The sequence below is a fragment of the Lissotriton vulgaris genome, chromosome 4_1 (assembly GCF_964263255.1).
Source record: "Lissotriton vulgaris chromosome 4_1, aLisVul1.2, whole genome shotgun sequence".
Lineage (NCBI taxonomy): Eukaryota > Metazoa > Chordata > Amphibia > Caudata > Salamandridae > Lissotriton > Lissotriton vulgaris.
In genome coordinates, this window is record NC_141691.1 from 1,172,388,363 (window position 1) to 1,172,411,417 (window position 23,055).

Below are 23,055 nucleotides of genomic sequence, written 5' to 3' on the forward strand. Positions count from 1 at the left end.
GCTATACTGCGCGAGCTTGGTATTGAGGACCCCTTGGTGGCCCTCATAGCAAGCCTGCACCAAGGCCTAACTGCAAAGGTCCGGGTAACCAGGGAAGGGCGATGCTCCGACAGCTTTAGTTCAAACAAGGGTGTCCGCCAAGGCTGTATACTAGCCCCACTTTTATTCACCATTTACATTAACGATCTAGGGAAGTCCTTGTTAGCAGGTAATGCCGATGTCCCGCGGGTAGGTGGGAAGCAGATTCCGGCCCTTTTATATGCGGACGATGCTGTTCTCATCGCCCGCACGGGCATTGGGCTACAGACCCTTTTGGAACTTTTTGGCTCTTTTATGGCCAAACTGGATCTAAAAATCAATGTGACTAAATCGCACACAATGATTGTGGGCCCACAAAAAAATAAATCTCACACAAAAACCTTTTTTTGCAATGGCGAGGTTCTCTCCAGGGTCCCGGTTTTTCCTTACTTAGGGGTCCTGTTTGATGAGAAGGGCTCCTGGGTCCCGCAAATTAAGGCCAAACGTATTGCTTTAGCACGATCCACAGCAGCTCTGTTGGATTTCACTAAAAGACTGGGGGCTAAACCAATGGATGCTGTGTTAAAAGTTTACAAAAGTAAATGCATCTCGATAGCCTCATACGGTGCAGCACTGTGGGGTTACACTAATTTGGATAGTATGCAGACAGTAGAGAATAAACTTATCAGACGAATTTTGTCGGTCCCAAACTCTACACCTACCTACTCCATACATGAGGAAGTTGGCCTTCCCTATATTATAGACGGATTGAAAATGGCACCTCTACTTTTTTGGGCCAATATCTGGTTAAATACTGAGTTGTCTTTAAACCACACAATCCTTAAAGACGTGACTGCAAGGGAGGGGGCAATGAAAATAGCCTGGCTAAGACATATAAAGTCATCATTCACTGCCCTCGGGAGACCTGATCTATATACAACTCCGTCAAAAATTAGGAAAGCGGATGTTGTATGGATTAAGAAGGAATTCCAGGGGAGGACACGCTTAGAGAGAGAGGAGTTTGAAGTTAATAAACCGCTAGTAAGAGCACACTTGGTTTTGTCCTCTTCCCCCTCGATGGAACCTTACCTGCAATATGTCTCCAACCCCTTGCATAGATTTCTGTTAACCAGATTCAGAATGAATTTAATCCACTATTCATTAGGCATCTTTCCTGTGTGGGGTAAACCGGAGCATACACAACCCTGTGAGTGTGACCAATTCTCTGATCAAGATACTCTCCATTTTGTGTTTTTCTGTGCGTTTTACAATACTGAGAGGAGAAAATACCTAATTCCCCTCCTGAAAACACTGGGCTTCTTACAAGTGAGACCTGCCTTGCTTTATCTCCAAAGATTGCCGGATGCACATTTCACTTTTTGTGTTGCGAGTTTTTTAACAGCCGCATACAGAGGTAGAAACAAAAGGATTCCTAGAACCGTACTGTTTTAAAAACTAAAAATCAATACATTAACTGTTACTTTATTGTATGTATTATGGTGACTAATTAAGTGATTCTTTTTTGGACACTATGTAAAAACAAAATGAACTGTGGGTATTTTTAAATTGTCTTTTTAAATGTATGTATGTTTTGCCTTTTATGATTTTAACAAAAATCGAATAAAGTGTATTTTGACTGACTGACTACTAGCTTACGAGTAGACATACACTCTCCCAGCTAAGACAACTGATCAGAAAATTAGAGTTGTCCCAATTAAACTAACCAGAATGCAATCAAACTGCAGGAGGCTAAACCCCAACAACCTGAAAGAAATAATGAGAATCCAAGAGGGGCATGACACTAATCGAGACAACCCTCTAAAACTGATTTCCTGCCTACTACTTAATTGCTGTTCAGCAGTAAAACATGCTGCTGACATTGCTGACCTAATCCTGAAACAGGATATAGATGTAGCTATACTAACAGAATCATGGCTCTCAGAATCTTCATCCCCATGCCTTGATTTACTGGTGCCCCCAAATTACAATATTGTTAAACTTGACAGGCTAAACAAAATGGGCGGAGGTGTGGACATAATCATCTCCAAAGTTCTCTCAGACCCCATGAAATCTTGTGAATACCTCAAGCTCTCACTTAGATTTACAGACAATTAACTCTTCAAATTACAGGCGTTATACCATCCTCCAGGGAAATACACAATTTTCATAGACCAGCTAATGGAAATTATTACAGAAAATTCAGATCCTCACTCCAATTATATTTTCCTTGGGGACTTCAATCCTCATTGGAATGACCTCAAGAACTATCAGGTCATTATTATTAAAGAATTTCTAGCTGAGCACGACCTAATGCAAGCTATTTATAGGCTTGATTTTAGACCGGATCATCTGCAAAGATAAAGTGGTTCGAATCATTCTCAATTGTTCCTTGTGGCTGGTCAGATCACCACATCATCACTTTCCAAATACCATACACAAAGAAGAAATCAAAGTCTCAATTAGTCAATCCCAAGCAGTGGGTTAGAGACACTAAGGGCCAGAACATGGAGAGTCTGGCAGCATGGTGCGAAAATGAACTTATACTGCCTTCTGAATTTAGAACGTCAGTGAGTTTATTTTTATTTTACAGAGTTTTATATAGCACAAACTTGACCCGACGGTATCGGAGCACTTTACATAGCACCAGTTGCGTTACATGGGGACACATTCATTTTTGTTAGGCACGGGGAGATTAAGTGATTTGCCCAGAATCACAGGATGTTCAGTGTCATTGCCGAGACTTGAACCCTGGTTCCCCAGATTCGAAGTCGACCGCCCTAGCCGTTAGGCCAACCCCTCTCCCCAAACCATTACAATCTTACAATGGCAAAAATAATTGATAATATAACCCCCTTTAAAATATAGAAGAATACAGGTTAAGGACAAAAATCCATGGTTCAACGGTTATCTGAATGAAGAAAGATGGTTACTCAGACTAACAAAACTGAATTTTGGAGACAACACCCTTCATCCCCCACATCGAAAACAGTTAAAGAAGTCCAGGAAAGCCTACAATAAAAGTGTTCTTAATTCGAAAAATATTTTTTTTAGAAGTGAACTGGATAATGCAAAAAGCAGCGAAAGCTCTTCGAACTACTAAAAGAGCAATCTAACCAGTTGGCCAAGTCCTCCAGACTAACAAATACATAGGAATTAAGTTGTGAAGATTTTTCATCATTCTTTTCAGCCAAAGTCAGCTCACTGGAGAGTGAACTCTCGAATACCGCTGACAATACCTTAAATCTAAGGAGTACAGTAGAGGAGCAGCCAACACTACCTGCACATACAATGCCTAAAAATAATGTGCATTGGCCAACATTCAAATGATATGATCAGAATGACATCACTAAAACGATACTATCTTTGAAACCACTTCATGCAACATGTTGGCCTTCAATCAACCACAAGGTCATCCCACTTTGGACTAAGATAATCAATGCTTCACTAGTCCAAGGATCTTTTCCAGAATGTCTAAAAGCTGGCCAGGTCATCCCTCTATTAAAAAAACCTACGGAGAACCCTTCGGATCCTAACAACTTTCGGCCTGTAACAAAAATTCTCTTACTAGCCAAAGTTCTAGAAAAATGTGCCCAACAACAATTGGGTCAACACATTAATGATTATAATTTTACTAAAAAAATTGCCAATCGGGGTTCAGACCAGATCATAGTACGGAAACAGCTATTCTGCATATAGTAGATGACACTCTTCTTGCTCTTGACCATAACAAAACCGGTCTCCTTGTTCTTCTTGACTGATTGTCCGTATTCGACACTGTAAATATTGCCAAACTTCTAGATCATCTGAAAAACAGGATGGGCCTATCGGGAACAATCTTAAAATGGTTCTATTCCTTCCTAGAGAACAGATTTCAGAGGTTTCTGGTGATCCACAAGCTATCCAAAAAAACATAAGAAAAAACCTCTCCTAGAGAATTATATAGCAATAGGTAATGTATACATCAATATCTATACAACCTCATTGTCCCACACAGAGAAATTTATAAGCAAAACATATAAATTTATTTTTTCAGTTCCATCAGGAAGCACAATTTCATAAAAAACACTGTTACATATGTATATACAATGCACTTAATCAAATAAACATAGCATATAACCCCCACTCAAGCTCACACATTCAGACATCCTATCAACCAATCACAAAGTCATACATTACAAAACAAGAAGAAATATCAAAATCACAACACCAAAACGTAAAAAATTAGGACAAAAAAATATACAAACAAAGAACAAGGTCCACAAGCTATTTTCGCAATCCCTGATTCAAATTGGAGTCCCACAAGGATCAACTCTATCACATTCCCTCTTCAATCTATACATCGAACCATTAACAGAAGTACTACAACACGCTAAAATTTCCTACCATGTGTTTGCAGATGACACTCAGCTGTATGTGTAGATTACATCAGTGGAAGAGATCATCATAATGAACCAAGCACTACAGAAGACCGTTCAATGGCTATCAGGTAATCATCTCAAGCTCAACCCGCTGAAAATAGAATTCCTTCTGATCTCCCCTCCTAAAAGCGACTCCAGGATTAAGGAATGGACCAAGGAGATCACTGCTAAACGGCTCCCCGATTCTAGTAGAGTCAACAAAGTCTCTAGGAATCACGCTGGATAAGGAGTTAAACATGCGTACCCACATTAAAACAATGGCAAAAAATGCCCACTTTCATCTGAGCTACCTTAGAAAGCTGAAGCTGTTTATTGACACAGAGGACTTGAAAAGGCCAGTCCAGGCACTGGTTATTTCTAGAATTGGGTACGATTGCTCAACGTTATCTGGTCTTCCTAAGATTTCAACCGCTCCCCTAAAAGCTCGTCTCAATGCAGCAGATTGACTATTAACGGGCTCCAAAAAATGTGACCATATCACCCCTCACTTTAAAGCCCTCAATTGGTTACCGTTCAAGGCAAGAATACAGCTAAATATTGCATGTATAACACACAGGGCACTACACCACACTACTCCACGTTACCTTGCCCAGAAAATCACGGTGTCTGGCGGTAGTAGATCCTCTGGGGGCGAGGGGGGGGGGGGGGAGAGATTTCTTACTGAAACCTGTTTTCTTCCGGAAGAAGAGAACATATGATAGAGTGTTCGCTGGAGCAGCACCTAGAATTTGGAATTCACTCCCACTGAATATTAGAGGATTACCTACGCTCCTAGTTTCTAGAAAGAGAGTAAGTTATTTATGACGAGTAAATTCCTCACATAACAATTCAGTGGCTTTTTTGCAATTACGAGGACTTATCCTTGACCAATCCACTGTCTTTTCTGGTCTTTTCCTTGTGATTTCAGCAGTTGTTTTGGTGGGAAATTAAGTGTGACATGAATTGTATTATATGTGTACTATTGGCACTTTTAGACTACACCACTGGGATAAGTATCCTATCCCCTGTAGTATGTTTGTTAAAGAATGGGATATCATCTGAACTTGTATGTAGTTGAACTGTCAAACGCTCTGACAACCAAGTTTTTGGGTCAGGGTTGCGCTATATAAAACATGCCTCTACCTCTGGAACTGTTTCTCTTATAGGACCCTCTAAAGTAACCCCTGGGAGAGAATTGCCAGCCCTGGGTGTGCCGATAACCTGTGGAGGCTTCAGGGGAGGTGGTCTTTGAGTTTCCAGTGTAAAGGGTACAGCGAAAGGAACGGCAGGGAGTGGGTGCTGGCAGTGCCCACATCCCTTTGGCTGTCTCCAAATCCTTTTTCATTTTTTCAAATGTTTGGTCCATCTGTGGACCAAAGAGGTGCTCAACATCAAAGGGCATGTTGAGCAGGTTCCGTGTTGGAGACCTTTTCTCAGTCTAATATCGGCTGCCGATTCCTACTCTTGCACATATATTTTGCATTGAGACTGACAAGGCTTGGGATTGCAACATATGACTTTGGGGATGATGATATAGTATTCATAAGCCTGGACTGGGCATCTGTCAGCAGGCTTGTAAGATCTCAGCCTCTATGCACGCTGTGGTTTTGGAATGTCATCCATTTTATTGATTGATTGATTCGTAAATACATTATCGACCGTACCAGGTGTTACTCCTGCTTGCATTCGCATCATTTGGTATAATCAAATGTGCCCAGTCATCTATTCCAACCAACAACCTTGCTGTCTATACCCTTTTAACATCCTTGACCGTGCGAAATGCTGTCTTAATATTTTGATACTGAGCATATCGGATAATGATGACCTAGATGGGGAACGGTTTATAGGTAGTTACTCTGGTTATCGTTTTGATTATTCCTTCTTGTGGTGATTGTTTTAGTTTGTAATACTTTATTCGATACATGTATCATAAAAGTACAAACGCACAAGTTACTACTTGTGTAACGATATATCTGTAAGAGACATTAGTTAGTGATAGATTCCTTACCTTAGAATATCCCCAGGCGTCAGACTGGATCCGGAAAGTTTTGCGTAGCAGTACCCTTGCGCGTCGGTAGGCGTCGTCTGCGGCTCCGCGTCCGTCGTCGGCGTCGTGGGCGCCGTGATGACGTCGTCGGAGTATATAGACGCCGCCTCCGCGTGCTGACGTCAGTTCTTAGCCACAGCTTTTCCGCGCCAGAAGCGCAGAGCCATGACAAAAACCGACACTGGTGCCAAGAAACTAGGGCCCTGAAAGGGGATGACCTTAACCCTAGATATCGGTTCGCAGAACGGGGAGGATGGGTGGGTCGGTAAGGAATCTATCACTACCTGACGTCTCTTACAGATATATCGTTACACAAGTAGTAACTTGTGCATCTGAAAGAGACACGTTAGTGATAGATTCCTTACCTTAGAATAGATACCCCAGCAATACCATCCCCGTGGTGGTGGGTCTGCGAACCAATATTCACACCAGAAAGTCCTGGAGAACGGAACGGCCGAAGTAGCCATCCCTCCGGACTTGACTGTCCAGGCAGTAGTGCCTCGCAAACGTGTGCAACGAAGCCCACGTAGCAGCCTGGCAAATGTCCTGCAAGGGCACACCTCGGCCCAAGGCAGTTGTAGTGGCCGTGGCTCGAGTGGAATGAGCCCGCAGCCCAACAGGTGGTTCCTTCTTAGCCAAGGAGTAACACGCCTGGATGCACATGATAATCCATCGAGAAATGGTCCTCTTGTGCACCGCTTTCCCTTTCTTAGCGCCCGCGTACCCAACAAAGAGTTGATCATCCACCCCGAACTGGCGTGTGCGATCCAGATAGAACGAGAGCGCACGTTTTGGGTCCAGACGGTGGAGCCTCTCCTCCTCTCTCGAGGGGTGCGGAGGCGGAAAGAAGGTGGGCAATGTGATGGACTGCCCCATGTGGAAGGCCGTGACCACCTTAGGCAAGAAGGAGGGCCTAGTCCTCAAAACAACCTTGTCCGGATGGACTGAAAGGAAAGGAGGCTTACAAGAGAGGGCCTGGAGCTCACTCACTCTCCTGGCAGAGGTGATGGCTACCAGGAAGGCAGTCTTCAAAGAAAGAAGGCGAAGTGGACAGTTATGAAGTGGCTCAAAGGGAGCGCACATCAGAAATGTTAGAACCAGGTTCAAGTCCCACTGAGGCATCACGAAAGGAACAGGAGGAAAGGTATGAGTGATGCCTTTCAGAAATCTGTTTACTATAGGGGACTTGAACAAAGAAGGTTGGTCAGGCAGCCTCAGAAAGGCTGAAAGAGCCGAAAGATAGCCCTTGATAGTGCCCAGAGCAGAGCCCTGCTGGGCAAGAGAAAGAAGGAAGAGAAGAATCTCAGAGAGAGGGGCATTGAGAGGATCCACAGCCTTTGCTGTGCACTATGCCACAAATCTGTTCCACCTGCAGGCGTATACCGTTTTTGTGGAGGGACGCCTGGCTGCCAGAATGATGTTGCAAACTGCAGGAGGCAAGTCAAATGGCCTCAACTGTCGCCGCTCAATCTCCATGCATGGAGGTGGAGACTGGACAGGTTCGGGTGGAGGACCGTCCCCTGCTGCTGCGATAGAAGGTCCTCCTGAAGAGGCAGACGAACCGGGGGATCGACTGACATACTGAGTAGCTCGGGATACCAGTACCTTCGTGCCCAGTCCAGAGCCACAAGGATGACTTGTGCTCGGTCGTGCTTGATCTTCTTCAGCACTCTGGGCAGAAGAGGTATAGGCGGAAAGGCGTACAACAGACCGCAGCTCCACTCGCGACGAAAAGCGTCTCCGAGCGAGTGCCGCCTTGGAAATTCCAACGCGCAGAACTGATGCCGCCCTGTTTGTTGCAGTACCACATGGCGGTGGTGTTGTCCGTGAACACCTGCACTGCACTCCCTCGGACAGACGGGAGGAATGCTTTCAGTGCCAGACGGATCGCCCGCAGCTCCAACAGATTGATATGGAGCCGGGACTCCGCCGGAGACCAGAGTCCTCTGATCTCCGCCTCTCCCAAGTGGCCACCCCAGCACTGGAGGGACGCGTCCGTCACAACTACGTGCTCCGGTTGGGGAAGGGAGAGGGATCTGCCGTTGACCCAATCGCGGTCCGTGAGCCACCACTGCAGCTGTCTCGCAGTGCCCTCCGAGATCAGGACATGGTCGGAAAGGTTGCCCCGGTGCTGGGCCCACTGAAACTTCAGGTCCCACTGCAGAGCCCGCATCCGCCACCGTGCGTGATGCACCAGAAGGATGCAGGAGGCCATCAGCCCCAGAAGCCGCAGCGTCAGCCTGACCGAAACCCGGGATAACGGCCCGAAGATCGGAATCGGGGCCTGAATATCCCGGACTCGCTGTTCGGGCAGGTAAACCCGAAACTGCGCCGAGTCGAGAACCGCTCCGATGAAAAGGAGCTTCTGAGAGGGGCACAGGTGTGACTTCGGCACATTGATGGAAAATCCCAGCCTGTGCAGGAGATCCGCTGTAGTCTGGAGGTGGTTGACGACTGCCTGGGGCGAGCCCGCCTTCAACAACCAGTCGTCTAGGTAGGGGAAGACTGAAACCCCTAACCTGCGCAGGTGAGCTGCGACCACCGCCATCACCTTCGTGAACACCCGTGGGGCGCTGGTAAGGCCGAAGGGGAGCACGGTAAACTGAAAGTGCTCGAGGCCTACCGTGAACCGCAGGTAACGCCGGTGGGCCGGCAGGACGGGGATGTGGAAATACGCATCCTGCAAGTCCAACGCTACCATCCAGTCTCCTGGGTCTAGGGCAGCCAAGACCTGAGCCAGTGTCAGCATTTTGAACTTCTCCTTCCGGAGGAAGCCGTTGACGTTCCTCAGATCCAAGATAGGGCGTAGGCCCCCTTTGCCCTTCTTGGGCACCAGGAAGTAGTGGGAGTAGCAACCACGACCTACTTCTGGCCCAGGAACGCGCTCGATGGCCCCCTTGGCCAAGAGGGCCGAAACTTCCTCCTGCAGGAGCCGCAAATGATCCCCGATACGCGGTGGTGTTGCGGTGGCATGGCTTGAGGGGTCGTCTCGAAGGGGAGGGAGTAGCCCCTTCGGACGATCTGCAGCACCCACCTGTCCGAAGTGACTGTGCGCCAGTGAGAGTGGTGATGGCGAACCCTGCCCCCCACTGGCGTCACATGGGCCGAAAAGCACGGACTAGGAGGGTTTAGAGGCGGATGCTGCAGGGGCAGGTGTGGACTGGTTCCGCTTGCCTCCCCGACCGCCTCCACGGCGGTTTCCACGGCCGCCGCGCTGGACGACAGTTTGCGGCGAGAGCTGGCGGCACGTGTGGGGACGCCCCTTCCTTGGCCACGAAAGGAGCGAAAAGCACCCACTTGCTGGCGCGGGGCCGAGAGGCCCAAGGACTTGGCCGTAGCCCTGGAGTCCTTAAAGCGCTCGAGCGCGTGGTCTGCCTTGTCGCCAAAGAGGCGACGGCCATCGAACGGCATGTCCATGAGTGTATTCTGGACATCAGCCGAGAAGTTGGCGGATCTGAGCCAGGCGTGGCGTCGAATCGCCACCATCGCAGCCATCGCTCTGCCCAGCGAGTCAGTTGTATCCAGTCCGCACCTGATCGAATACTTCGCTGCGTCCCGGCCCTCCACTAGGGCTTTGCCGAGTTTGGCCCGTACCTCCAACGGACACTCTGGCAGCACTTCCGCCACCGTTTCCCATATAGAATGGGTGTAACGGCCCAAGAGGCATGCGGTGTTGGAAGACCGCAGTCCTAAGCTAAGGGACGAGAAAACCTTTTTGTCAAAGGCCTCGTACCTCTTGGATTCCCGGTCAGGGGGAGCCGACGGGAAGGCGGTCTGGGAGTTAGAGGCCTGGATAACCAGACTCTCGGGGGTGGGGTGGGTGGACAGGAAACATGGGTCGCCCGGAGCCGGGCGGTGGCGTCTGGCCACGTTCCTATCTACAGGCGAACCTGTAGCGGGCCTGGACCAAGTGCCCAAAAGAACGTCCGACAAGGCCTCATTAAACGGCAGCATAGGCTCCATGGAGCATGACTGCGGCTTAAGGACCTCAGTGAGGAGGTTAGTCCTCACGGCCGCGACGGGGAGCTCAAGGCCCAACGCCTTAGCAGCCCTCATCAACACCACACTATATGTCGCGCCCTCCTCCGAAGCCACGGAAGGAGGAGAGACGAATCCAGTGTCTGGAGAGGTGTCCAGGCCACTGGCCTCCCCAAGGTCTCCTGTCCAGTCCATGTTAGACTGATATTCCCTTGTCAGAGGGTCCTCAGACCCCTCCCAATCCTCCTCTTCCCCCATTTCCTGAGACTCAGGGTCGTAAGTGAATGAGGATGGTTCATAGGGATGGAAATCCCCGAACGGCGTCGAGATCGGCGCCGACAGGCTCCGTCCCGACGCCGGAACCCATACAGAGGAGGCATTGGGGACGGCATCGGCCGAGGCCGACGCCAGGGGGGACACCACACGGACCGACCCCGGGGGGGGTCGTAAGGTCCACCGGGGACGATCCAGCGTCCGACGAGGGCCGAACAGCACCCTGCGGCGCCGGGCCCGAAGGCACCGACGACGCCGGGACCGCTGAACCCTGCGGCGCCGAGCCCGAGGGCAGCGGCGTCGTCGGGATCGTGGAGCCCTGCGGCGCCGGCGCCGAAGCCGGCGTCGAGGCCGAAGCACCCGACGGCGTCGGGGTCGCAGCCCCCGACCCACTAGGGCCCCCAGACGGGTTCGCTGGGCCCGAAGGCGCCGCGGAACCCGTCGGAGAAGAAAGGGACCTCATGGCCATGAGGAAGCGCTCTATCTCCTCCGGCGTCGCGTTCAGCCCAGGGACCGGGGGGTATGGGGCCGAACGCGGCGCCCGCGACTCCTGAGGAGCCGCGTGGGCGGTGTCACCCGAACCCCCGGCCGCATCGCGCGAGCGTCGGGGGGGGAGTCGGAAGAGCGATGATGTCTCTTCGACTTCTTATGCTTCTTACCTGACGACTTGGACCCAGAGGAGTGGCGCCGACTCCCGGAGCTGTGACGGCTCCGCCCCCGCGACCTGTCCTTCGACCTCCTGTGGGACCGGGACCTCACACGGCGCGGGCCGACTGGCGGATCTCGAGGCGCCTGCGGGACCGCTCCCGCCTGGCCTTCCTCGAGAGGGCCCGACAGTCGGAGCAGGCCTCGTCGTCATGGTCGACGCCCAAACACGTCAGGCACAGGCGGTGCGGATCCGTAATCGACATGAGGCGCTCGCACTCGTCGCAGTGCTTGAAGCCGGGCATCCCTAATGGCACCGTCGTAGTCGTGAAGACTTCGAAATAGATCAAAAGATCCAAAAAGTTAGTCAAAAAATGACTAGGGAACTGCTTTTTCCAGATCTACGCTGGCTGGCGCGGAAAAAAGAAGAACTGACGTCAGCACGCGGAGGCGGCGTCTATATACTCCGACGACGTCATCACGGCGCCGACGACGGACGCGGAGCCGCAGACGACGCCTACCGACGCGCAAGGGTACTGCTACGCAAAACTTTCCGGATCCAGTCTGATGCCTGGGGATATTCTAAGGTAAGGAATCTATCACTAACGTGTCTCTTTCAGATATAAAAATACATACAAAAGTTTTGAGTATTACAGTTCCTCCTAAAAACATTGCATCATTACAAACAATTAAAACTAAAGGGGAAATATCATAAGTAAAATTCATACTGAATCATGATCTATGCACGAGTGGGACAACAACCTTGACCGAATAATTCAGGCGCTAGCCAAAAACTTAGCGACCCCGCAAACAATAAACATACAAGTAGTGTTGGTAAGAATAATGCGAAGGGCTGATCTATGGTCCCTAACTCCTAGCATTCTACAGACTGGCTTCAACCATTCCTTCTTGTGGTGATTAATCTTTTTAAGTCACCAGCGCCCTGAAGAAGTCCTCCAGTAGGACGAATCTCATTGGCTGTATCACTGTGAAACAAGGGACACTTATGACCACGTTTTAAAAAGAAAATTGGAATAAAAAGAAATCTTAAATACAGATTATACTTCTGTCTCTTAAAGTTTGTAAACTATGTGTGGTGCACCTGTGCTTTTGCTGTAAACTGTTATGATCCCATGAGATTTTGCACTGTGATGGTGGGTGCGTTTGTATGCACACAAACCCCAAGAAAAATAGAGGGGTAGCAGGTCAGGTGCTGTAGTTTTGAGCATTTCACTGTCATACTTTTTGTTCAAGAATCTAACAATGGAGTTAATGGCCATGCACATTATTGCTAAAAGGAGTCACAATACCTCATGAATCAAAAGATTTCTTTGAAGAAAAATAACTTACATACATCTGGGCCCAACACTAGATGGCAGGAGTATGCACAGCATGTATATCTACAGCCACACATTCCTCGAACATTCTGTTTCCATAAAATATGCAAGTGTTAACCAAGGCTGTTGGGATCTAGGATCTGGATGCAGTATGCTACAAACTTTCAACAATGGAGAGATAGAGATATGGTAATGTGAAAGACCTGCCCCAATTGATTAGAGGCCTGAAAACCACATACTCAGCCAGATTAGCGAAACAAACAATTACAGAGTAAACGTCCCTGAATTTGATAAGCACGATCAGTCTTATTAGAATTGGTTTTACCATTGAAATCATACTGCAAATCCACAGAATCAACATTGCTTCTCCAATGCATCTCTCTTACGATGCTCTCTTGACCAAAACAGAACATTTACTGTAGACATGTTGCACAGAAATCTACCTGCAGTTACAGACAGGTTTTCAAAGATGTGCAAACTCCACTTGTAAAATGCAGTCTGTAATTATCTGGCTTCAGCTAAATTAAACCTGTCGTGGGCTACATGAATATAAACTGAGCTGTGATAAATTATCATACTATGCATGCTGTTCTATTGCTTGTGTTGTTCTTGTGTGAAATTTCAAATATAAGACCTAAAACTAGAAAAGTCATGCCCGTTCTGTCTAAGTTGAGGCATGATAGGATGTACTTGCAGACACCAGGCACACCAATAGTTGTATATATGCCCAAAGTCAGTTGTCTGCAGCTAGAGACTATGCAAAACGTGTTCATTGGTGAGGTGAAAACATTACTGAAAAACTGATAATTTTTTATTAGGATTGGTGATATTAACGTTGCAATATTGTAAATGATGCTCACTTGAGTAAATGCTTTAACAGGTACACTGTGGTGAAATCATACAAAAGGATACAACAACAGGAAAGAGCACTGTAGGCCTCGAACAGGTGGGTGGCTATATCCAGCCTCTTGGAATCAACAGATTGCTGGTTGTTGACCAACGCTAACTTGTGCAAATTTGGAAGAACAACTGAGGGGAAAAACAATTTTATTAAATTATTATAATGTTTTTTAAAATGTTAAAACACCTTAAATAGTGAAACCAACTGTTTTCAATAATGAAAGTCCTTGTCAAATTTGTATGTCCTGCGAGGATCTAAACACAGATTGACAGCTCTCTACATTCTGTGATGCCAAGTTGCAGACTTATGCACTCACAGGCCCACGGGACAGGGTTAGAATAAGTAACATTCCCAACACTGTTTGGCTTTAAAAATGCTTTTACATTTCCGAGTGAAAATAAACAGATACAGTTACACTGGTGACTGCGCAAATCACAAACCTTTCACAAAATCTCTTATGCATGTCTTGCTCAGTGTATACATTATATCAGAATTAGTACCCTACCTGGTGCTATGTTACAGTGAAACTAATAATGCACAATACATTTACAAATTCACTGAAGATACCCAGAAATAATACTTTATTTTCCAACAATTGGATTGCTTTTTGTGTTGAATGCATAGAACATGCAATTCTACAGTTATGAGAATGCACCCATTCCCTAATGTACTTCAGTTTGCATTACTTACCCTTTAACACTTATTCCTCCCACATCATTCATGTTCAAAAGAAAAATGTGTGCAAATGGATGTACCAATCTGTACTTTATATACATATATATATATTTTTTTTACTGGCCATTTTTCCTAGTGAGACTCAATGCATCATAGGGAAGCTATTGTTCCAAAAGCATAAACATTGTTCTGCAGTGAATCAAATTTCATTACCAATTCTGTGATACACACACATGTATGTTCACTTTGGAAGGAATAATGGCCCTCGGTATGAGGTAAATATTATTTAAAGAGCACCTCTTTTAAAACGATCTCTAATATTCATGGCTATGGCTCTTTTGCAATTTATTTTAAAATATACGCTTTAAAGGAAGTTTGGCTGTATTTTTTTCAGGCATTACTTTGCCGCTGCTGTTTTCCAAACATCCCTTGAAAAGTGAAGGTTGTTCGTCAGGCGCGCAACACCCACTGGGCTCACAGGGCTTCAGCCCCCCACCGTCGTGTGAGTCAGCCCAGGCGGAGACAGCTTCGCGGGCTGGCGAGCATCTAATTGCAGCCGCACCCGAGTACTTAACAGGTCTTTAAAAGACCATTTACTTGTAAATGAGGCTTTTGTTGTGTGTGGGGAAATATACTTGTTCCCCCCCAACCCTGAAATTTGTCTCTAGTTGCCCGCCTGTTGTTCGTTAACGTGGTCTGTTCGCTATCTCCACGCTTTTTGTGAAATTCCTCTATTTGAGAGAGTACATATAAACTGGCTTTTGTAAATTCACTTTAATGCATGTACAAATATCTCACCACCAGACTTAACAGTGCCACATCTTAAAACGTAATCTTTCAAAGTATACCTAAAATGGTGTTATTTCTCCCATAGAAACTTAGTGATTCACTGTCTGTAGAATTACTGACCATGCATTCAACTGTGCCCTTTTCCATGTTTTAAAATGAAAATTAAAGTCACAAAAATAAGAGTGAGGGGACTAAACAGGTGCTGCATACACTTTCAACAAGTACTGGTAAATGCAATAGGTTTCACTTATGTGATTATTAATAATTTTTTTTGTTGCTGTAAGCTTTAGCTTTTTGAGCAGGTATAAAACTGATATGGTAAACTAATATTTGAACGGGGGTACCTGAATGCAAGGCATTATGTTTACAAGGAGAGAGAAAGGGATAAATAAGGAAAAATCATTGAAGGAAAGCACAAGAGAAAGAGGGACTGAGAAAGGAAGCAAGAAGATAAGGATTGAAGAAAAAAGAAAGGGAGGGCCAGAGACCAAGTTACAAATCAAAGTGAAAAGAAATTAGTTAATTCTGGGTAATTAATAAAAAAAACAGAAATATGGAGTTTTGGATTAATCAAATAAAGGTTTAGCATGTTCTGGTCACAGCACCTACCCTCAGGGCAGGATAGCTGCAACCAAGAAGAGTAACTCGCTAATACAGCTACAGACATGTTGCAGCAAAACTGGGCTGTCAAGTCAAGAAGAAGAAATGGCAAGCAAAGATAAAGGAACAGCAGAAGTTTAGACATCCGAGTCGTTAGCTTGACTACACAGATAAGGAATACAAAAAAGTTGAGGTACGCAGGAAAGCAGAGGTACAGTCACTGCAAGTACAAGCAGAAGAGGTGCAGTCTAAAAGAGCTACATCCAAGGATGTACATTAGCAGCGGAATAACAAGTATAAGTGTGGGGGTGGGAGGGGTGCAACGTTTGGAGGTTAAGATAGCAGGGGTACAACCTAAACACCAGGCGCTCAACACCCATTGGGCTCACGGGCCTTCAGCCCTCCCCCCCCCCTCGTCGTGTGCGTTAGCCCCGGCTGACACGTCTTCGCGGGATGGCGAGCATCTTAATTGCAGCAGCACCCGAGTTCTTAACAGATCTTGAAAAGACCATTAATTGTAAATGAGGCTGTTGTGTGTTCACCCATTCTAACAGCCACTCTGTCTGTGGTTGGAAGAATTAGCCCCCCCAAAATATTTTTCAGCCCCCCCCCCCCCCCCCCCCGAAATTTGGCTCTAGTTGCCCGCCTGCTAAGCACTGTAGAGCTCATGCAGGCATAAGCACAAAGAGCAGTGATGTACAAGTTTCTTATCTTCGGTAACAATGTATCTGGTAGAGACAATTCTAGCCGCAGACTCCTTCACATAGAATTATCCCCAGGCGTGAGATTGGACCAGGAAACTTTTTGCAACAGCATCGTGCGCTCCGGGGGCGGGGCGACACCACGCGACTCCGCCCAGGCGTTGTACGCATATGTGACGTCAGCGAGGTCACATAAGACCTACCCCGGCACGCCTACGTCAGTTTTCTTCGGAGAGCTTTTTTCCGCATCACAACGCGGAGACACCACCAAAAAAACTATGGGAGCATGGGAACAGTGTGCGAAAGAGTAGAACAAGCATTTGCAATGCAATAGGTCTCGCAATTGGAAAGTTTGAGCTATTGGTATTGTAAATGACACATTTTTTATTTATGTGTTGGTTTTGAAAATAGCAAAATAAATAGCTTTGTCATTTACAATGCCAATAGTTTTAACTTTTGCAGATGTGACACCTGTAGCATTTGTAATGCAATATTGGTTGTATTTACGTGACTTAGATGTATTGATATTACAAATAACAATGGTTTAACATTTTTTTAAATAATTAATACTTTTAAAAAAGTTATTGGAATTTATAATGGCAATAGCTTAAACTTTTGTAAATACCTTTTGTGAAAATTATGTTCAGTGTATTTTATTGTGACGAAAATCCAACAGAAGTGAAATATTAACATCTTTTTGTGACATTTGTAATAAAGCTTGAAACATTGAGAAGAACAAGTTACTTACCTTCGGTAACGCTTTTTCTGGTAGATACTATATCTGCCTGTGGATTCCTCACCTTGTGAATATCCCCCTTGCGTCAGCAACGTTCGGAAATTTTCTTCGTAGCACGCCGACGTGGACGACGTCACAGGAGCACGGCATCGCGCGTGACTCCGTCTGACGTCACCGACCCCATATCAGACCCACGCCGGCGTGATGACGTCAGTTCCGCCATTTTTTCCGTGCCTTCGAGGCACACGGACGGACCAACGATAGCAAATATGCAAATATACAATGTACACAGTACAAATAGAACCAAATCAATACAACAGTATTATAATTATATATACAGAAAGACCAGGTATAGCAGAGTAGACAACGGGGAGGCGGGTGGGTCAGTGAGGAATCCACAGGCAGATATAGTATCTACCAGAAAAAGCGTTACCGAAGGTAAGTAACTTGTTCTTCTGATAGATACATCTGCCGTGTGGATTCCTCACCTTGTGAATAGATTCCCACAGCAGTCCCCACTCCCGGAGGAGGGTGTCCACTCTGCTACACCAGGAAGTCTTGGAGGACAGAACGCGCGAAGTGGCCATCCCTCCTCACCTCGGTATCTAAGCAGTAATGCTTCGCGAAAGTGTGGAGGGAGGCCCAAGTCGCGGCCCTGCAAATATCCTCAACAGGCACACCCCTAGACAAAGCAGATGTTGCAGACTTTGCTCTAGTTGAATGAGCTCTAATACCCTCAGGAGGGTCCTTACCCGCAAGGGAGTAGCAGATCTTGATGCACAGGATTATCCACCTGGAAAGAGTGCGCTTGTGCACCGCTCTGCCCTTCTTGCAGCCAGCAAAGCCAACAAACAGCTGGTCGTCCACCCGGAAGTCCTTAGTCCTGTCCAGATAGAAAGACACCGCCCTCTTAGGGTCCAGGCGATGCAGCCTCTCTTCCTCCTTAGACGGGTGAGGGGGAGGATAGAAGGTAGGAAGGGTAATGGACTGCCCAAGATGGAAAGGAGACACCACCTTAGGCAGAAAAGCAGCCCTGGTCCTAAGAACCATCCTTTCTGCATGAATGGTCAGGAATGGGGGGTTGGAACTTAGAGCTTGAAGCTCACTTACCCTCCTTGCCGAGGTGATTGCAACGAGGAAAATTGTTTTAAAAGAGAGAAGCCTCAATGGACACTTGTGCAAGGGTTCGAAGGGAGAACCCATCAAAAAGGTCAGCACAAGATTCAAATCCCAATGAGGAACAATAAAAGGAGCAGGAGGAAACATATTCAAAAGACCCCTCAAGAATCTCAAAACCACCGGAGATTTAAAGAGAGAAGGCTGATCCGGCAAACATAAAAACGCCGATAAGGCCGAAAGATAACCCTTGACCGTGGACACAGCCAAACCTTGCTGTGCCAGATAAAGGGCAAATTGTAAAATATTAGACAAATGAGCCTTCAAAGGGTCAACATCCCTCTCTCTGCACCAAGAAACAAATTTTGTCCACCTATAGGAGTATATGGACTTAGTGGTGTCACGCCTGGCAGAGAGAATAACATCCACCACCTCGTGAGGGAGAGAAAAAGAACTCAAGTTGCCCCGTTCAATCTCCAGGCATGAAGGTGTAATGTCTGGAGGTGGGGGTGTAGAACCTGCCCCTCCAACTGAGAGAGGAGGTCTGCCCTGTGAGGGAGACGGAGCGGCGGGTGAGAGGATAGGTGGAGTAGGTCCGAATACCACACCCTTCTTGGCCAATCCGGAGCAACCAATATGACTTGGGCCCGGTCTTGATGAATCTTCCTCAGAACCCGAGGAATCAAAGGTATGGGGGGAAACGCGTAAAGGAGCCGATCTCCCCAACTCAACTGAAACGCGTCCCCCAATGCTCCTTGCATCGGATACTGGAGACTGCAGAATGAAGGGCAGTAAGCATTCTCGCGAGTGGCAAATAGATCCACCCGAGGAGTCCCCCACATCCGAAAGATGTCGTGAACAACCTCCGGGTGAAGCCTCTACTCGTGGTCGGCAGAGAACTGCCGACTGAGACTGTCTGCACGCACGTTCAGAACTCCGGCCAGATGATTTGCCACCAGACAAATCTGATGGTCCTGAACCCAGGACCAGAGACGCAGAGCCTCTCTGCAGAGACACTGCGACCCTACTCCTCCCTGCTTGTTGATGTACCACATCGCGGTCGTGTTGTCCGTTAGGACCTGAACCGAACGACCGCGAAGGGAAGGGAGGAAGGCCTTGAGCGCCAAACGTATCGCCCTCAATTCCAGAAGGTTGATGTGAAACAACCTTTCTTCCGGAGACCAAAGACCTTTGACCTCCAGGTCTCCCAGATGAGCACCCCACCCTAGAGTGGATGCATCCGATATCACTGTGGCCACTGATGGAGGCAGCTGAAAAGGCTTTCCTTGTGACAGATTGCCTTCCCCGTCCCACCAAGACAGATCCGCTGCAGCTTCCCTGGAGATCCTCACTGACTCCCTGAGATCTCCGTTGTGCTGATACCACTGCCTGCGGAGGCACCACTGGAGCGCCCTCATGCGCCAGCGTGCATGACTGACCAACAGAATGCAAGAAGCCATCAGACCGAGCAGGCGAAGGACCTTCAGGACTGGAACAACCGCCCCATTGAAGAATAAAGGAACCATTTCCTGAATGTCGCGAATCCTTTGAGGTGGAGGGAATGCACGACATACAGAAGTGTCCAGTACCGCACCTATGAACAGGTTGCGCTGGGAGGGCACCAGGTGAGATTTGGGTACGTTTATCGAAAAACCCAACCTGTGTAACAACTGAGTTGTCTCCTGCAGATGATGGAGCACCATCTCCGGCGACTCTGCTTTGATCAGCCAATCGTCCAGGTACGGGAATACTGGAATCCCCGACCTTCTGAGATGTGCAGCCACCACAGCCATCACCTTGGTGAAAACTCGAGGCGCAGTAGTAAGTCCAAACGGGAGGACCGCAAACTGGTAGTGCTGCGATCCCACCATAAAACGGAGATACTTCCTGTGCGACTTCAGGATTGGGATGTGGAAATACGCATCCTGCAAGTCGATCGACACCATCCAGTCTTCTTCCATCAGCGCCAGAAGAACCTGAGCAAGGGTGAGCATTTTGAACTTCTCCTGTTTGAGATAGAGGTTCAAAATCCTGAGATCCAGGATCGGCCGAAGCCTGCCATCCTTCTTGGGAATCAAGAAATACCGGGAGTAGCACCCTTGACCCCTCTCCTGCTCTGGAACCACCTCTATTGCACCCTTTCGAAACAGTGCCAGGACTTCCTCCTGCAGGAGAAGCAGGTGGTCCTCCGAGCAATAACCTTGGCAAGGAGGGTAATTGGGAGGGAACTCCTGAAAAGGAAGTGCATACCCATTCTCTACGAGATTGAGAACCCAAAGATCTGATGTAACCGATTCCCAATCTCGTAGAAAGTGAGTAAGCCGACCCCCTACTGGCCCTACATGATCCAGAATGGTGGATCTAGGGCTGCTTTGCTGATGCGGGTGGGGTTTGGGCATTATTGGAGGAAGTGGAGGAAGAGGAGACTTGACGTCCACGTCCACGACCCCTCTGTCTACCTCTATAGGACCTATATAGAGGGTTTTGCTGCTGCTGCTGTTGTTGTTGGCCCTGCTTGAAGGGACGAAAAGAAGATTTACCAAATCCCTTGAATTTTCTAGCCGTCGACCCTCTCATCTGCAGACCCAAAGATCTCGCAGTGGCACGGCTGTCTTTAAACCTTTCCAAGGCCACATCAGCCTTCTTACCAAAAAGGCCAGTCCCATCAAAGGGTAAGTCCAGCAAAGTAGATTGTACATCCGCTGAGAAATCAGATGACTTTAACCATGCGGCTCTCCTGGTTGCAATGGATGAGCCCATAATTCTGGCAACAGAATCCACAGTATCCATGCCGCTTTGAATGACCATGCGGGCCGCAGCCTGAGTGTCAGAGATCACTTCATTAAAGTTTTTCTTATCCTCCTCAGGAAGTTTTGAAGACAATTGCTTCACTGAGTCCATCAGCGCGTGCACATATCTACCTAAAAGGCAAGTAGCATTTGATGACTTCAGAGCCATGCTCCCAGAAGAGAAAGTCTTCTTCGCAGCCTGATCCAATTTCTTAGACTCTTTATCAGCTGGCACTTGAGGGAAAGAGCCTGCAGCCCTATTAGAGCAAGCCGCCTGAACCACAAGACTTTCCGGAGATGGATGCGTAGAAAGAAAAGCAGGGTCATCAGGAGCCACCCTATAGCGCCTTGCAATAACCCTTGAAACTGCAGGAGCAGACAACGGCCTCTTCCAAATCTCCTTAATTGGATCTGACAAGGCATCAGTAAACGGAAGAGTTGGCTCCACAATCGAAGAAGGAGAATGCAGGACTTCTGTGAGAATGTTGGGCTTGTATTCCACTGTGGGCAGCTTTAAGCTAAGAAGGTCAGCAGCCTTCCTAATAACCATGTGATAAGGAGCGACGTCCCTTGATGGTGCATCAGAAGTCGAAGGCAGACCCCACTCGGGAGAGAGTTCCAGACCACTAGCATCCCGAAGCTCATCGAAGTCATCATCATGATCAGGAAGCTCGCCTTCTTCCACATCTGAACTCTCATCATCCTTTTGCTCGAGAAGACGCTGAGCTCTTCGCCTCGACCACTCCATTCGAATCGAAGTCGACGGATCCGGTAACGACTCCGACGGAGCCGGTTCCGACGTCGATCGAGGAACCGGAGCAGGAGGACGAGAGTCATGAACAGGCGTAGTACCTCGATCTCGACTGCGAGGTCGATCCGGAGTCGGCGAAGCCGCACGCGGAGTCGAAGACCTCGGTGGAGCCGTACCGAGCCAAGGTGAAAGAGGCGCCGGCATGAAAGGCATAAATGGAGCAGGGGCATACGACTGAGGAATACCCAGATTGTACGATAATGGACCCATGGGGCCACCAGGCGCTCCAGTGGGGTACATTGCCCTAGAATAAACTCCAAACATCGCATTGAGAAAATGCGAGGGATCCTGTCCAGGACCAGGAAAGGAAGGGTACGGACCTACCGGATGTTGCAATGGAGGCCGACCCGACACATCCTCACCCTGACCTTCCGGATTCACAGGAGTCTCCGCCGAAGCCGGTTCTTGAGTCACCTCCTCTTCTTCATGCTCCGAGGAAACCGGCTCCGGGTCCGGCTCCGGCTCCGGCGCCGGAGAACCTTCTCTTGACAGAGCAGGTGAAGGAGAGACAAAGTCCTTACGATGCTTGTGAGACCTTCTCTTCGAGTCAGAGGAATCCTTCCCCGAATGATGTCTCGAACTGTGCTTCCTCCTCTTATGCTTTCTCCTCGAAGAGCTCGAAGCATGTCCGGAAGCCGACTTAGATCTAGACCTAGATCTATCTCTGGACTTTGACTTCGCTTTAGACCTCGAGTCCTCTCCAGACCTCGAGCCGGCTCTGGACATCTACGCCGATCCCGACCTCGACCGAGACCTTTGCTTCGACTTCGATCTCCGTGACGTAGATCTCGAAAGTCGCCCAGAGTCTTTTTTCACCTTCGCCAAAAGCAACTTTGCTTCCCGCTCCCGAAGCGCCTTTGGATTCATCTTAAAACAGGAATCGCAGTTCTTCACATCGTGACTCGAACCAAGACACCACAAACAATCCTTATGTGGGTCAGTGATAGACATCATGCGGGCACAAGACCTACATGGCTTAAAGCCTGTTTTCCTTGACGACATCTCTCGGAGAAGAACAAGGTCGTAAGAGAGAAACAGTGACAATTATCAAACAGAAAGATACTAGGTATCGCTGAAGATCCCGAAAACCGTTAGCGTCGGAGACGCGGAAAAAAGGGAACTGACGTCATCACGCCGGCGTGGGCCTGATATGGGGTCGGTGACGTCAGACGGAGTCACGCGCGATGCCGTGCTCCTGTGACGTCGTCCACGTCGGCGTGCTACGAAGAAAATTTACGAACG

General features: G+C 47.9%; 1 protein-coding gene across 8 annotated transcripts in view; it reads right to left on the reverse strand.

Moving 5' to 3' along the window:
• Positions 1-23,055, reverse strand: part of RELCH (RAB11 binding and LisH domain, coiled-coil and HEAT repeat containing) — an 853,871-nt gene that overhangs the window by 82,243 nt on the left and 748,573 nt on the right. For all 8 annotated transcript variants that reach the window (XM_086965401.1, XM_086965404.1, XM_086965403.1 and 5 more), the window contains one exon: positions 13,608-13,724. In XM_086965401.1, the coding sequence (XP_086821527.1) occupies positions 13,608-13,724 (117 nt within the window). The remainder of the gene's footprint in view (positions 1-13,607; positions 13,725-23,055) is intronic.